The sequence below is a fragment of the Apodemus sylvaticus genome, chromosome 11, assembly GCF_947179515.1.
Source record: "Apodemus sylvaticus chromosome 11, mApoSyl1.1, whole genome shotgun sequence".
NCBI lineage: Eukaryota > Metazoa > Chordata > Mammalia > Rodentia > Muridae > Apodemus > Apodemus sylvaticus.
Genome location: NC_067482.1, coordinates 18974311 through 18991481, shown reverse-complemented (window position 1 = coordinate 18991481; position 17171 = coordinate 18974311). Strand labels below are relative to the sequence as shown.

Here is a 17171-nt window from a genome sequence, read left to right as displayed (position 1 = left end):
CCTTGTCTTTCTATGGAATTTGCTTCTATAGATAGAGACAGAATGGCCTTCTAGAATTATTCCATAGAACTTTATCTATGGAAGCAAAGTGAGCATACTGGAAGAGCCACATTATTCCTTGTTCATTTCATATACAGTTTTAACATTCTTTTAGCTCTAAAGTTTGGAGTTGACACTTCTTCACCTGAAATACATTGACTTTTAGCAGTTGCGGTGCATTATTAAATGCAAGGTGTTATTAATTGCTAGACAATGTGTCAGGCAGACATTATTTCCTTTCATTTAATCCATGCATGGTTTCTAGTAAACCATCTCTCTTTTCACCTCTATCTTTTGAGCTTGTCACAATGGTGATATGTGTAAATTTGTGTTAGAATTTATTTAAAGCAGCACTGAGTACATTAATGCCATTGGACTAGAGAAATGTCACTTCCTTATGATTTTAGTAGAGATTTAAGACTAAGATCTTATGCTCCAAGTAGTTTTTTACAGCTGCTTGGTTCTCAGGACAAGGTCTTCTTCCAGTACTATGCTATCACCCTAGTAGTAAAGACACTTTGACTAGTGGGGACAAACACCTTAGTTCTGTTTGTGAATCTTCTGTTCTTGAAATATATTGCATCAGGCCAGTTTTCTACCTGGATTAAACAATGTAGATTATTTTTTTGCTACACAGCATTCTGGTTCGATACACCAGGAAAGCACCTCAGGTGTCAACCCCAACTCTCGTGGAGGCTGCAAGAAACCTAGGAAGAGTGGGTTCTAAGTGTTGTGGACTTCCTGAAGCTCAGAGACTGCCTTGTGTGGAAGACTATGTGAGTCTTTTAAACAGCAATAAGTTAATAGGGCTGGGTTGTTTTCTTTAGACCCAGATAAATCTAACTTTCAGGAGCAATGGGGTCCTAATATGTGCATATGTGTGTGTGGTATCTGGGTCATGGCCACCCCATATCTAAGAAAGAAACAGTTTTTAATAAGTCTCACGTGGGTAGTTTCCAAAGTTAGATGAATTTCTGGGCCATTCAAGGCTACATTCACAGTGGCTAACTCACTATGAAAGTTTTTAGTGCAACATATAGCAGATTTGTGGAATACTTGTGACCTTTCTGCTCTGCTTGTCTCTTCTGTAGCTGTCTGCAATCCTGAACCGTGTGTGTCTGCTGCATGAGAAGACCCCAGTGAGTGAGCACGTTACCAAGTGCTGTAGTGGATCCCTGGTGGAGAGGCGGCCATGCTTCTCTGCTCTGACAGTCGATGAAACCTATGTCCCCAAAGAGTTTAAAGCGGAGACCTTCACCTTCCATGCTGATATCTGCACACTTCCAGAGAAGCAGAAGCAGATTAAGAAACAAACGTGAGCAGTATTTTTTGTTGCATATATTTTCATATTGCATATGTATCGATTGTATATGTATGGACAATTTTTTTTTTGATGCAGTGATTATATTCCTTAGAGAGAAGTGTTTAGATGCTGGCATCACTGAGTTGAAAGAGTCTCAAAGATTTTTGCCTATGTGAAATTTTTTTTAACATCTTTCATTTGACTAATCTTTATTACTGTGAGTAAAATCACAGTAGAATAAAATTCTAGTGGAGGTACAAAAGAAGACACTAAACACTAGTTAATAGATAGAAAAACTGGTCATGGAAATCATAGGAGTATTTATTTCAAGGTATTTATAGCTAGCTGACCATGTCCATGTCAGGGGCAAGAAAACATCATGGGCATGACTTTTGAGAATAGAAGAAGAAAGAACTGGAAATGCACATGGGAGGTTTAAAACCTGCTGAAGGGAGAGGTTCCAATAGCACAGAATGAAGCAGGGTATTGTCATCACCTTTGGGGACCTGTCATCATGGTACCCAGACTGAGTTCCAAAACTCATCCCACACACAGCTCTATTTCTCTGGTACTGTTTGTTCCACTGATGTCAACAATAGAGACCCAGCAATCTCTTCTTGCTTGCCTTGTCAGTCTTTCTAGCCTCCCCATTATTAATGGGAAACAAATGGGGAAAATGTTAGAGGGAAAATTCCAGATATTAAGTGCAAAGACATAATTCTTTCAGGAGATTTCCTGATTCTAGGTAAAACCCATGTGGCCCACATTGATTGTTGTTCTATTTGATCTAGCCTTAGCAAAGTGGCACCTGCTACTACCCTCATGCACAGTCAAGATTCCTAAGGTTGGCAGTGGCATGGTCCTCAAAGCCAAAGTTACTTGGCTCCAAGGTTTATAACCTTATACTGTGGCCCCTCGCCTTCCTTCCTGTCTGATTTTCCTGCACTGGAGTCAACGTTTCCTCACTCTTCTTGCTTTCTGTCCTACTGCAGGGCTCTTGCTGAGCTGGTGAAGCACAAGCCCAAGGCTACGGATGAGCAGCTGAAGACTGTCATGGCTGATTTTGCACAGTTCCTGGATACATGTTGCAAGGCTGCTGACAAGGACACCTGCTTCTCGACTGAGGTCAGAGTCGTTTTTTGCATTTTGATAATGTTTGGTTTCTATTTTCTGTGCACATGGTCAGGTGTAGAGCTCCAGAATTCACATACACTTGTTCAATTTAGATTTTGTTTGCTATGTAAATGTAATATAAACTGACTTACATAGCTCTTAATTTTTAACTTCTACCATACTGCTGCCAATTAAATGCTTATTACCACTATTTGATTTCAAATTTTTGACACATGTGAACATAGTTAGAAGTACTTGTAAAGCCCAGAATCATTAATTCATTTAAACCTGGCCCTGAAATGTAACTTTTTGAATTGAGTTATTTTACACATGAATGGTGAACATTTACCATTACATGTCTGAATCATTTCACATTCCTTCCTGTGGCCTGACAGGATCCTTTTGATTTGAACAGAACATATGTCAGAGAGCCTGTTTTAGGAATTCCAAATAGAACTGTAATTAAGCAATGCAAGGCATGTGAATTTACTATGTTGTCGCTGATGGCTGTGAAATAAAAATCCTAATAGTCCTGCTAATACTTTTCTAACATCCATCATTACTTTGTCTTCAGGGTCCCCTCCTTGTCACTAGAAGCAAAGAAGCCTTATCCTAAACACATCACAACCACAACCATCTCAGGTAACTCTACTCAGGATTTATAAAATGTAATCATAATAATTTTTCCTAAAACGATAAAGATTCACATGGTCAAGCCACTATCTGGTACCCCTAGACTCACATATGGCCATCAATTTGGGTTCCATGCATAGATAAGAAACTGAACACATAAAAACTTAGGTTAATGTAATTTACAGAAGAGGCAACCAAACCAGGGAGAAAAGGAACCAAATTTAAAAATTCAAACCAGAGCCAAGGAGTTAATCATGGTTTTGCTGACTTACATGAACTACTATGTGGAGTCACCCATGTTCACCCAGCAAAGAGTATCCTCTAAATGAAGTTGAAACCATATCAATGAACATTTTGGGGTCAAGACAGTTGTGTATCAATGATTGCATGTGGTTTGACCCAATAATTCTGTAAATTCATTTCATCCTAAGATACAGAGTATTCTGTTCCAAAATCATTGGTCTGCTTTCAAATTTCTGATGTGCCACATGCTAAGCTTTAACAGAATTTATCTTCTTATAACAAAGCAGCTTCATTTGAAAATGTAGATAATTGCACACAGCTATGTTGATCAATTTTGTTTGTATTTCTATCTTTCGGAAGAGAATTTTAAATATAGGGCAATAATGGAAGACTTTGGCAAACAATTGTTTTTCCATATGAAAACACAAACTTATTTTTTTATTGAAGCAAAGAACGTATAGATATAAGGATATTTCAAAATTATTTTATTTTTAGAAAGACTTGAAATTTGTAGCATTCTGAGAAGACAGCATTCATTTGTAACCAATTATTTAGTAAGTAGATCCCCAGAAGTGGTGAGACCTCTGACTTTGACACTTGAAGACTCTGAGGGACCAGTGATGAGGAGGGCACAACCTATATCATACCTCATGTGTTGGTGTGAGGGGGTGTCATAACATATCAGTGTGTCATCTGCCCACCAAGTAACTGATGCCAGCTAAGACTTGGTTATGTGTAGGCCGTCTACACTGGTGAACATTGCAAAAAGAACTTAAGTAATTCAACAGTATAAAACATAGATTTGGAAACCATATTCCATTTTACAAAGAACACTTATGTTTCTCTTTGTTTTCTAGGATACCCTGAGAAAAAAAGACATGAAGACTCAGAACTCATCTTTTCTGTTGGTGTAAAATCAACACCCTAAGGAATTCAATTTTCTTTAAACATTTGACTTCTGTTCTCTGTGCTGCAATTAATAAAATATGGAAATAATCTGCTCTGTGTTCTGAACTATATCTTCCAAAGGCACGCTTCACCCTAGCAGCCTCTTAGGCTCAGGGAAACCCTCACCTTCCTCCCTTCATCTAAGTGGAGACCTATATCACACCTTCATGTATTGGAGTGATGGGGTGTCATAACATCTATCAGTCTGTCATCTGTCTAGGTCCATATGGGCAACACAATGAAAACAGTCATTAATACTCTCCCAAGTTATAGGCGGTGGGCATAGAAACCAATATTTCAACATTTTGAGAAATCTGAATGAGACCTAAAGTTTATGAACTGTGGTTTTCCTTTGTCAGTGGGACTCTAAAATTATGATGTGGACAAAGGAGATTTAAAGGATGACCAGTTGAACAGGTAAATTAAATGAAAGGAGAAAAAAGTTAATATCACTCAGGATGACAGAATAAAACCTTGAGAAGCCCTGTTGGAAGAGGAAACTGGGTGATCTGGATGGGTTTTGGAGCGCATTGAATTGATGCATCATAAGAGTTGCGTGGTCAGAGTCATGTTAAAATTTCGATGCTACCTTCACTGCTAGCTTCTTTTTTCTATCCCAGGAACCAGTTGCTCAAATATACTTTATTCTATGAGTTTTATAGACTTACCAAGTACTGTGTACTAGTTTACATACACGGTCATTTATAGTCATATGAAAGTTTTATTATAGACCTGGCTTGAGACTGTGCACATTATTCTACAACTGGCTCTTACTAATCTATTATATTTTCACTTTAAGCATTGCACTTGAAGGGATTTTGAGACCACATGCATATACAAACAGACACACACACACAGACATACACATGTGCACACACACACACACACACACACACACACATATACATGTACGAGTGTCTGAGTCGGAGTTTCTATTCCTGCACAAACTTCATGACCAAGAAGCAAGTTGGGGAGGAAAGGGCTTATTCAGCTTACACTTCTGAGTTGCTGTTCATCACAAAAAGAAGTCAGAACTGGAACTCAAACAGGTCAGGAAACAGGAGCTGATGCAGAGTCCATGGAGGGATGTTCCTTACTAACTTGCTTCCTCTAGCTTGCTCAGCCTGCTCTCTTATAGAACTCAAGAATAGCAGCCCAGAGGTGGTACCACCCACAAGGGGCCCTCCCCACTTGATCACTAATTGAGACAATGCCCCACAGCTGGATCTCATGGAGGCACTTCCCCAACTGAAGCTCCTTTCTCTGTAATAACACCAGCCTGTGTCAAGTTGACACACAAACGAATCAGTACAATGAGCATACACATACATATACCCACACATTCATATACATACATACATACATACATACATACATACATACGCATATCTATACATATAGACAAAGACATCCACACAAATACACACCAACACATACATAAACAAACACACATACACATGCACACACACACATACACACATGTATATTTAATGTGATCAAAGAGTAATATATAAAGCTATTTAAATCTAAACATTTATCCTATTAGATAATTCTGTTTTGTTGCATCTGGTTTGCAGACATACCCAGCAAATTAAAGAGACTGAAGTATAGCAGAAAAAATTTGGCTTTACAGGTACAGACAAACATAAAATCAAGAAAGGTGATATTCTCCATGGTGTGCATGTTGATATATAAATAGCCTTACATCAAGCTATACTACTAGGGACCTACAAGATACAAACATTCTAGGCAAGTCTCAAGTATTGGATGAAAAATTAGAGCATTCACTAATATAATTATTACTTAGCTAGCTCAAATATACTCAGAATTTTCTGTGCATAATGATTCATTGTGGTTAGTCAAGCAAAAACTGAGTGAAAATTCATTTTACAAAGTACCAAGTAATGAAATACAAATGTTCAGACAACTTCATAGCAAAAAATACTCACAATCCCTAACACTAATTTCAACATTTATTTATTTTATAAACTATCAAACACAGCTTTAAAAAACGTGATGGACACCCTTCTAAGGAAAACACTCACTGAAATACAGGGCAAGCCCAAAGCATTCCTGCTAAAGAAGCAAGACAAAAGTGTCCACTATCGTCACTCGAATTCAGTATAGCACCTGAAATCTCAGCCAAAGCCATAAAACAAAAAAGAGAGGGAGGATATGTATACGAAAAGACTCTAAACTGTCCCTGTGTGCAGATGTGATCCTAGATATAGAAGACCCTGAAGACTACATTTGAAACATTCAGCAAGGTGTCCATTAGATAATTAATCTACCATCGCCTGTAGCCTACCTGCATGCAAATAACATGCACATAAAACCAGGAGAACAACTCCATTCTCAGTTCCCTTAAAAAATTACCTAGCAATAATATATCTAACCAAAGAGATGAGATACTTTTAAAATTAAAAGTGTTAAAACACTGGAAAAAAAGAAGACACTAGAAGAAGAAATCCCTACCCCACTGTGCTTATGGATTGGAAGAATTAATATTGTGAAAATGTCTGCATTACCTGTAACTGCATGAAGTTACATCGAACAGGTTACCTGAAAGGGAAGCTGGGGGATGTATGGGAAGGCGGCAAAAAGAGATGGAGACCAAGACAATACCTGCTGCTCAATGTCTCAAAGTTTAATGGAGGATTCCAAATATATAGGCAGAGGAAAACCCTTCCCTAAAGGCTGGAAGCTTTTCAGCAGAACTGGCTCAGTTGCTCCACAGGTGGCAAGTGTTTCTCAGGAAGTGCAGGTCCTTGAAGAACAGTGGGCTTCACCTTGGTCTGAGCACTCCACCCTAGGTGGAGGGGATTATGGCTAACACAGGAGTTCTAGGAGAGGAATTTCACTTTGGTCCATGTGAAATTCCTGCCAGGTGGCATGGCACCTCAATAAGGCTCTCTACAACTACCAAAAGCAATGATCTAATCCTCAGCTGAATTCCTCGTTCTTCAAAGAAACACATAAACAAACTTAAGATTCATATGGAAGCACAAAAATTCTTGGAACTAAATTTCATATTGGATCAAATGAATAGTGCTTTAAGTATTTTCACAACTGATTTAAAGTTAGACTACTGAGCCATAGTAAAATTAAGCAAGTGACCTCCTCCCCAAACTCCAAGCATCATACCAGACTAAATCTGAAACGTAGATCAATACTACAGAATTGAAGTCCTAGTTATAAACCCTAACAGATACAGCCACCTGGTTTTGAATATATATATGCTGGAGAAATATCTTCAACAAATGGTTTTGGGAAAACTAGAAATTAACTTGCAAAAGAGTGACCTAGATTATTTTCTTTAAAAGAACCAATGACACATGCATCAAAGATCTTGTCATGAAAACTGAATGGCAGTTATTAAGAAAACAACACATGCTGGTGTGGATGTGGGCATCAGGGAGCCCTCATACATGCTAGAGGGAGTATGAAGTGGTCCAATCTCCATGAAACTGAGTACAGAGTCTCCGAATCAACACCATATGCATGGTGCACATCTTTTGGTGTTCCCTGGATCAACACCACTGAGATATGTGTATATCTGTCAGTGTGCTCTTTATCAACACCACAGAGTTATGCATGCACATCAGTGTGTACTGCAGCACTATTTACATCAGCTGAGTGTCCAGACTTGCTTCAGTGTCCATCAGCAGTGGAAAGGGAGAAGGAAATTAGGGATAGACACACAGTGGATTGTTTTTTTTTTTTCATATCTAAAGAACAAAACTATGTCCTTGTTAAGATCTTGGCTACAACTGGAAGCAGTCATGTTAAGTAAATTCAGTCAACCTTACAAAGACAAATATCCTGTGTTTTCTCTAATTTGTGTTTCTTAGATTTGGGGCAAATATATAAAATCATGCATGTATATACAACCTGGAAGGAGAATTAAAATATATAAAATCATGTATGCATGTATGACCCAGAAGCAGAAGTAAAGTGGTCTCAAGGAAACACGGGGACTAATGGGAGAGATAAAGAGAGGGAGGTGGAGCCTTGAGAGGAATAAACTCACAGTTTACTATACACTGATACAAAGATGTCCTCAAATAAGTCAGAGCAATGCACAGTGACAATGTGTCAATGAAACCCAAACATATGAGTGTACATACACACACACACACACACACACACACACACACACACATACAATCACACACACATACTGACATCTCCATTCGCCATTAATATTTATTACTTTCATATACATGTACTGTATTTACACAATCTTGTTCCTTTCCTTTCTTCCCTCCAACTTCCTCTTTGTTCTCACCCACACTCCCTCTAAACTCATACTTTTTCTTCAATTACTATTGTTACAAACACACACACACTCATACACACACACACACACACAGTTGAATGAAAGAATGTATAATAGAACCTGTTGAGTCTGCTTAGTTTCAGAAACCATTTTCTCAGTGGCCCTGTCCTTGGGGACCGGCTTCTTCACACTCCTTTGCATCTATGTCTACAACCCAGCATTTCCCTTGTTCTCTTCTTGAGATAGAATTTCTGTCCCCATCTAGCGCAGGTTGCCCTTAAGTCTATGATACCCATCTTGCCTCATTAGTGCTGGGATTATAGAGATGTCAGCAGGCATGGTACAGGGATCTTCTCAGGTGGCAAAGCTCGGCTTCCTTTTCCGGCATAATGTGCTCCTTACTCACGTCCATTTTCTACACTCCTGCGCCCCATCAGGCTTCTCACAGAGGCAGCCCTGACTCCCTTTTTGGAGTTTCTGCACATAGGTGATGTGCAACGTTCTTATCTCCAAAAGATGCTGGGCTCTCTACCTTCACACCATCCCAGATTGAATAACAGGGTCTTCATTTAACTGATTGAATCTAAGCACAGTAAAAGTTGTTAATAGCGTCATCCATGTTAAAAAAATTAAGTTGGCAATCAGAAGAGCCTGTATCACTCCATCAATGGCCCCTAATAGAAGAAACAATACAGGCTATAGAGCAACTTGTGCAAGAATAATTAGAAAAGGGACATATTGAGAAAAGTAACAGTCCCCGGAATACTCCTATATTTGTAATAAAGAAAAAGTCAGGGAAGTGGGGGTTATTACAGGACCTCAGGGCAGTAAGTGCCACCATGGTAGACATGGGAGCCTTACAGCCAGGACTGCCATCTCCAATAGCAGTCCCAAAAGGATGGGATATAATAGTAATAGATTTGCAGGATTGCTTTTTTACTATAAAGTTACATCCTGATGATTGCAAAAGATTTGCTTTTAGTGTACCAGCTGTAAATTTAAAGAGGCCATATAGAAGATATCAATGGAAAGTATTACCTCAAGGGATGAAAAATAGTCCGACGTTATGTCAAAGATTTGTGGATCAAGCTTTCATATTAATTAGGAAAAGTATCCTGAGGCCTACATTACCCATTATATGGATGATATTTTGATTACTCATCAATTATCCTCAATTAATGAAGAAATATTATCCTGTATGATTGAACAATTGACCAGGTTTGGAGTGGTAATAGCTCCAGACAAGATACAAAAGAATAAGCCTTTAAGTTATTTGGGACAGTTAATTCATGATGATTATATTGGTTCACAAAAGGTATCTATCAAAATAGACAAATTAAGGAATTTAAATGATTTTCAAAAATTATTAGGAAATATTAATTGGATGAGACCTTATTTAAAAATCATAACAAAAGAATTAGTTCTTTATTTCAACTACTACAGGAGACACTAATACTAAGTCTCCAAAAGTTATGACTCAAAACAAAAAATTCTAGAAACATAAGAAAAAAGAGAAAAGGAAAATGGGTTTAATTGCATAGCAGGCTTGCTTCCCTTTCTGTGTATCGCTGTATTAGTGCGCACCATGTCTACATGTATGTTTATGTCCTATTCGTGTGTTTGTGTGAATAACTGCTTGTTTCATGTTTAAAAAATGGTAAAAACTTCATCTATTGGCAGTCTATCTGGTAAATCTAGCTGCAATTTACACAGTGGAGGCTAATTTAAAATGTCCCACATTTAGCCAGGAGTCAAATATAGTTAGAGAGAGAAAGCTGCTTTAAAAAAAAAAGGGCTAGCAGCCTCAGGTCTAGGACAAATGGGTTAATTATTGTTTCTCCATAAGAAAAATCTCTACAATTGTAGTTTTTGATTCAAAATGCTTTTTATTCTATCGAAATTAAAGCTAGAAAAAGGAAAAATTTGGTTTAAGTTTATAATATTCATGTAATCATTTTATTCATGTTTATAATTGGTCTTAAAGGTATAAGTATATTTTGCATGTCTTGACTATATATAGAGTGTTAGCCTCTACGTTATTGGACATGATTTAAAAGATATAATGTTGGTAACAAAAAGTCAGTTTAGAGCTCGTAGCTCAAAGTTATGGCCATCTTAAACATGTGGCATGACTGCAACCCAGGAAATACAGGCCTCTAAGATGCTTTTAAATTGGCATGATGTTTTGTGTAAATCTTAACCTAGAAATTAGACTTATAAGAAATAAAATACAAAATAAAGTCTTTTCAATTAGTTATATTGTCATACATTTAAACATAAAAACTGGCAGACAAACCTTATGCTGTAAAAATAATGCGTTTGCCATTGATTTCAAAAAAAATAGATTTTTTAAAATTTAGTTTTGCTTCCAAAGTTCTAGCTATGCACTAATATTATAAGAGAATATTAAGAGTAACGATAAAAAATTGCCAATGTGCCATTGGCTACAGTTTGCAGTCTATTTAAAGGCCTACGTTCCTTAACATATTTTGTAATTAAGATAATTTTAAGAATGATAAAGGCTAAAAAATAGCTATGGCCAATATGGGCCCAAGCTACACCCTGAGGGGTGCAGTTTTTCTGTGAGGCGTTTTTCACCTCAGCGGCATCTAACAGCCAATTTTTTTTTTATTAAATATCTTTTTTTTTAAATTTATTTATTATATGTAAGTACACTGTAGCTGTTTTCAGACACCAGAAGAGGGCGTCAGATCTCTTTAGGGATGGTTGTGAGCCACCATGTGGGTGCTGGGATCCGAACTTATGACCTTTGGAAGAGCAGTCGGTGCTCTTACCTGCTGAGCCATCTCTCCAGCCCCCTAACAGCCAATTTTAAACTAGTACAGATCAAGAAAATCTGACTGTTTAATTAAGACAAAGCATGAGTTTCTGGCCAAGAGAATATTTTGGCAGATTCATATCCCAGAACATCCAGGAAATCCAGGACACAATGAGAAGAGCAAACCTTAGGATTATAGGTATAGATGAGAGTGAAGATTTACAACTGAAAGGGCCAGCAAATATCTTTAACAAAATTATGGAAGAAAACTTTTCCAACTTAAAGAGAGAGATGCCTATGAATATACATGAAGCCTACAGAACTCCAAACAGACTGGATCTGAGCAGAAATACCTCTCGCCACATAATTCAAACCCCAAATACACTAAAAAAAGAAAGAATATTAAAGGCAGTAAGAGAAAAAGGCCAAGTAACATATAAAGGAAGACCTATCAGAATCACACCAGACTTCTCACCAGAGACCATGAAAGCTAGAAGATCCTGGGCAGATCTCATGCAGACTCTAAGAGAACACAAATTTCAGCCAAGACTACTAGACCCAGCAAAACTCTCAATCACAATAGATGGAGAAACCAAGACATTCCATGACAAAACCAAATTTATACAATATCTTTCCACAAACCCAGCTCTACAAAGAATAATAGGAGGAAAACTCCAATACAAGGAGGGAAAACTACACCCTGGAAAAAGTAAGATAGTAACCTTCCTTCATCAAACCCAAAAGAAGATAATCACTCAAATATAAAAATAACATCAAAAATGACAGGAAGTAATAATCTCTATTCCTTAATATCTCTTAACATCAATGGACTCAATTCCCCAATAAAAAGACATAGACTAACAGACTGGATAAGGAAACAAGACCCTACATTTTGCTGCATACAGGAAACACACCTAAATGTCAAAGACAAAAACTACCTTAGAGTAAAAGGCTGGAAGACAACTTTACAAGCCAATGGTCTCGGGAAACGAGCCGGAGTAGCCATTCTAATATCAGATAAAATTGACTTTCAACCTAAAGTCATCAAAAGAGACACTGAGGGACACTTCTTGCTGGTCAAAGGAAAAATCCACCAAGAAGAACTTTCAATTCTGAACATATATGTGCCAAATCCAAGGGCACCCTCATTCGTAAAAGAAACTTTACTAAAGCTCAAAGCACACATTGCACCTAACACAATAATTGTGGGGGGCTTCAACACTCCACTCTCCTCAATGGACCGATCAGGAAAACAGAAACTAAACAGGGACACAGTAAAACTAATTGAAGCTCTGGACCAATTGGATTTGACTGATATCTATAGAACATTTCACCCTAAAGCAAAAGAATATACCTTTTTCTCAGCACCTCATGGTACCTTCTCCAAAATCGACCATATAATTGGTCACAAGACAGACCTCAACAAATACAAGAAGATCGATCTACTCCCATGCCTCCTATCAGATCACTATGGTATAAGAGTGGTTTTCAATAGCAACAAAAACAACAGAAAGCCCACATACACATGGAGGCTGAACAATACTCTACTCAATGACACCTTGGCCAAAGAAGAAATAAGGAAAGAAATCAGAGACTTTTTAGAATTTAATGAAAATGATGGCACGACATACCAAAATCTTTGGGACACAATGAAAGCAGTGCTAAGAGGAAAACTCATAGCCCTGGGTGCCTCCAAAAAGAAAATGGAGAGAGCATATACCAGCAGCTTAATGACACACCTGAAAGCCCTGAAACAAAAAGAAGCTATTTCACCCAGGAGGAGTAGAAGACAAGAAATCATCAAACTCAGGGCTGAAATCAATCAAGTGGAAACAAAGAGAACCATACAAAGAATCAACGAGTCCAGGAGCTGGTTCTTTGAGAAAATCAACAAGACAAATATAGCCTTCTAACAATCTCTTAATTCGGCCAAGATTCGTGCGGGTGTGGGGGTGGGGGAGGAGGAGAAGAGTTAAGCCAAGCCAAGCAGCAAACCTGGCTGGAAAAAAGGTGGTTTAAACAGGGGGAGGGAAGGGGGCTTATGGGACTTTCGGGGAGTGGGGAGCCAGAAAAGGGGAAGTCATTTGAAATGTAAATAAAAAAATACATCGAATTAAAAAAAAACTAAAAAAATTTTTTTTTCTTAAAGAGACAGTAGCAAAGGCTCCCTCCCACCGCCCGACGGCCAAGTCAATCCAGACTCAAGTTGTTTAGGAGTACAACTTAAAGCAAATGATAAACTTCATGTAAGGCTAATAATGGCCAGCACCAGAGAGAGGGTACAACACTATAATCCCTCTGAGAGGGGATACGTATATGTTCTTTTCACAGAATGCTGGCTCCACGTCTGAATCCCAGACCGACCTGTACAGCCTGCGCTGACAGAGACAAGACTGCATGGGCTTACACTGGCTCCGAAGAGACTGCCTACATGGATGCAGCTAAATAAATTTGATGAGAGAGGCTAGAGAGTTGGTGGCTGCTCGATGGCAGCTACAGACTCTTGAGTTTGTTTTCCTTAATTATATGATTAATTGCTATACATATAGACTTACTAATTATGTTGATTTAGTTCCCACGAGCTGTCTTCCCACTGCTTATAAAAACTTTTCTTTTTGATGCTTCAGACGGGACGCCTCCGGCGAAAGAACCCCCATACCATAGAAGGTTTATGTGGGAGATTAAAATAAAGATAGAAGGTTTAAGTGGGATATTAAAATAAAGATTTTGGGAACTGTTTATAATAATGAAACTTTGATAAAGGTATCAGAAGCTATTCCTTTAGAATCATGTGTTAGGGAATATAGGGATCAGGATAAAATATGGCAAACTCCACTGCGAGATATTAGACCAAACTGGCTTAAATGCGGGTTTGAATATTGGGCTGCAGTGTATGATCCTTGGAAGACCCTAGAAAAAATTTATGATTATTCTATAGCTTCGTCACACAATAATTATAGATCCTATTTTCATAATGAAGAATTACTTTATCATGGATATAAGCCTGAGGTACTTACAAATGAGCCTATTAATAGATGGTTCACGCCGGGATGGGTAGAGCCTATCTATGTTGCTCATTCTCCCTCAGGTGATATTTTAAAAATGTTTCCAGGACTATTTAGACTTTTTACTACAGCTGATATAGTTTATTTTAAAAAGCCTCAAGATTCTAGACACATTCCTATGGCAATTAGATCCTGTTTAGGTTATCCCTATAGCATACTTGCTGGGAGACTTACAGATTTAAAAATTACTAAATTGATACAATCCATAAGGTTCACTGTTCCAAGTGTGTTCTGACTAATTGTGTTGATCATAAGATAGCTGCGTCTTATCCACTTATTTTGATATTAAGAAGACCTTCCTATGCTATGCTTCCTGTAGATTTGAAAGATAATGTGTGGTTTGACAACGAAGCATTACAGGTATTTAAAAGACTTAATGAACTTATTAGACCCAAGCGTTTTGTGGCAGCCCTGATACTGGGTATCAGTGCTATGATTACGATTTTAACATTGTTTGCAGCTTCATTAGCCACTCTAATTTCAGAGATGAGAACTGCACACTTTTTAATGGTTTAAATAAAAATGTTTCTTTGGCACTAATAAAACAACAAGTTATAAATAAGAAATTAGAAGCAAAACTTGATGCTTTAGAGGATGTAGTTATAGAATTAAGACAAGAGATAAAAACATAAAGGTTTGGCTTTCTACCAGGTGCCATGCCAATTTTCGGTACGTATGCGTAACACCATTAACATGTGATAAGCACCATAATTAGAATCTTACTAAAAATCATCTGTTGGGAGTTTAGAAAGATAATAATATTACTCATGACATGGCTCAATTAAAAACCCAAATTTCAGCCATGAGCAACGCACATGATGGATTAACTGATTTGGAGGGCCTAGCTCAATCTATTTCTTCCAGCCTAGGGTCTTTGAACCCTGTAAGTTGGTTACATTGAATTGCTATTGTCGCTGTGGCTACAGGAATAATTCTTCTTCTTCTCATTCTTCCGCTCATATCAGACTAATCTTTTCCTCCATCTCTATTGCCAAAAGATATATATATATATATATCCAGTGAAGTCTGTAAAGTTGATATTTTACAGACAGAGGTGAAAAAAGAAATGTCTCCTGGGAATAATGGAACTCTCTGTAAATTTAGAAGCAGAAATCTCACCTGGCAATTTGCTATATTCTCTTACTCTCTAGCTATTTAAGATGGGCCTGTAGTTCTCAAGTAGTACTTTGCCCTGACTTCCTCCTTTTCTCTCTTCACTGGGATTCCTATGGCCTGGCTGATAATCTGGTCTTTGAAGTTGATTCACTGACCTCCAAACTCCCTTTTAAGTATTGCAATGCTTTGCCTCATAGTTGTTTACATAATTACAACCTTCCAACCACATGCAGGTTTATATGGCTGTGCGTATGTGTATGAGGATGGCTCTGGCACTCTGGTACTGAAAGCACTGATTAAGTCAGGAAGTTTTGTTTTACAAGGTAGAAGGCTAAATGTTAGATAAGGATTTCTCACAAGAACTTAAGACCCAGGTGGTATAAGAAACTTCAAACTGTAAACTATGAATGACTCTGTATTCTAATAAGGAAGTTTGATGGCATCTGTAATGTGATCTTCTGTATCTGTTACTTGAGAAACTTTGTACCTGATTGATTTTGCATTTCCTTGTACCAAATGGCTATGATAATTGTGCCTGCCTCACTGGCTACATCTTTTGAAATGGTAATACCAACTCTTCTTGTATAAAAATCTTTGCCTTAGAGCTCCAAAATACATTCGGATTCAAACCGCCTCTGTGTGTGTGTGGTTTGTTCTGTTTGTCATCTCAGCTAGACCTGTGCCTTCCTGGACCAGAGGACCCTGGTTATCCCACAGCAGACCCACGGTCTGTAACACAAGGGTGTGGTAGAGTTTGGTGTTACATTATCCAATTCACCCAGAATTCTTTCCTAATTAATTGCTCTAGTCATAGGCCATGACCCATTCTATGCATCTACTTTACAAGCACATCTCCAAATGTTTAAGCCTCTCTCCAAAAGGTGAAACCCTGTTGTCAGTGGTAAACCACCTGTTTAAGTCACTTTCTTATGTTAGTACTGTTAAGTCTGCATGTTCATATAGTAGGTCATTATCTTAAAACAATTTCTGCTGTGTATACTATCAAAATACCATTGTTAAATGTATCTATCACCATAAGGCAAGGCCTGAAGGACATCCTCCCTTGAGTCTCAATGTTTCAGGTCCTAGAGTCGTAACTCAGTGGCAGAGCCCTTGCCTGGCATGGCACGATGCCCAGACCTACACAGAGATGAAGTAACTCAGCAGACGATGCTTACTTACACTTGGGCTGTTTTGACATTTTCTTTGAGGCACCAGGTGTTAAGGGATAGACTGTTTATGAGGATCAATGTTCTAGCCTAAACCATCGATTGTGAACTCAGACCTTTCCACCACTGGTTTTCTATTAACCTGATCACAAAGATTGAGCAATCTAAGAGCCAGGAGTTTCTGGACTTATCAACTCAGTTGGTTGTTACTTGAACATCCTTCATGCCATTGATTCTATCAGCTGGCCAGCTGCTGGCCCACTGAAAAACATACTTGGTAATGAGCTGTGTACATTTTTGTGATATAAGCTCCTATATCCAAGGAAACCTCTAGCACAATCCATATTCTTAATATTTTATGTGGATATAGTTGGGGAGAACAGAAGGCTTACATATGGGGATGATGAGGATCAATTAATGTCTAAATGACAATGTTTATTTGCATTAGAAAACTTTGGGCATTTTTGACTTTCGTTGGGAAATA

The 17171-nt window shown here is 38.0% G+C and overlaps 1 protein-coding gene across 2 annotated transcripts in view; it reads left to right on the top strand.

Annotated features, from left to right (window-relative positions):
- Positions 1–17171, top strand: part of LOC127696544 (albumin) — a 46485-nt gene that overhangs the window by 11157 nt on the left and 18157 nt on the right. Inside the window, exons 11-15 of one of the 2 annotated variants that reach the window (XM_052199359.1) lie at positions 677–815; positions 1131–1354; positions 2335–2467; positions 3030–3097; positions 4189–4329. In XM_052199359.1, coding sequence (XP_052055319.1) covers positions 677–815; positions 1131–1354; positions 2335–2467; positions 3030–3071 — 538 coding nt within the window. In that variant the 3' untranslated portion in view covers positions 3072–3097; positions 4189–4329. Of the gene's footprint in view, positions 1–676; positions 816–1130; positions 1355–2334; positions 2468–3029; positions 3098–4188; positions 4330–17171 lie in introns of those variants that run through there. The other variant, XM_052199360.1, reaches the window with a different exon arrangement.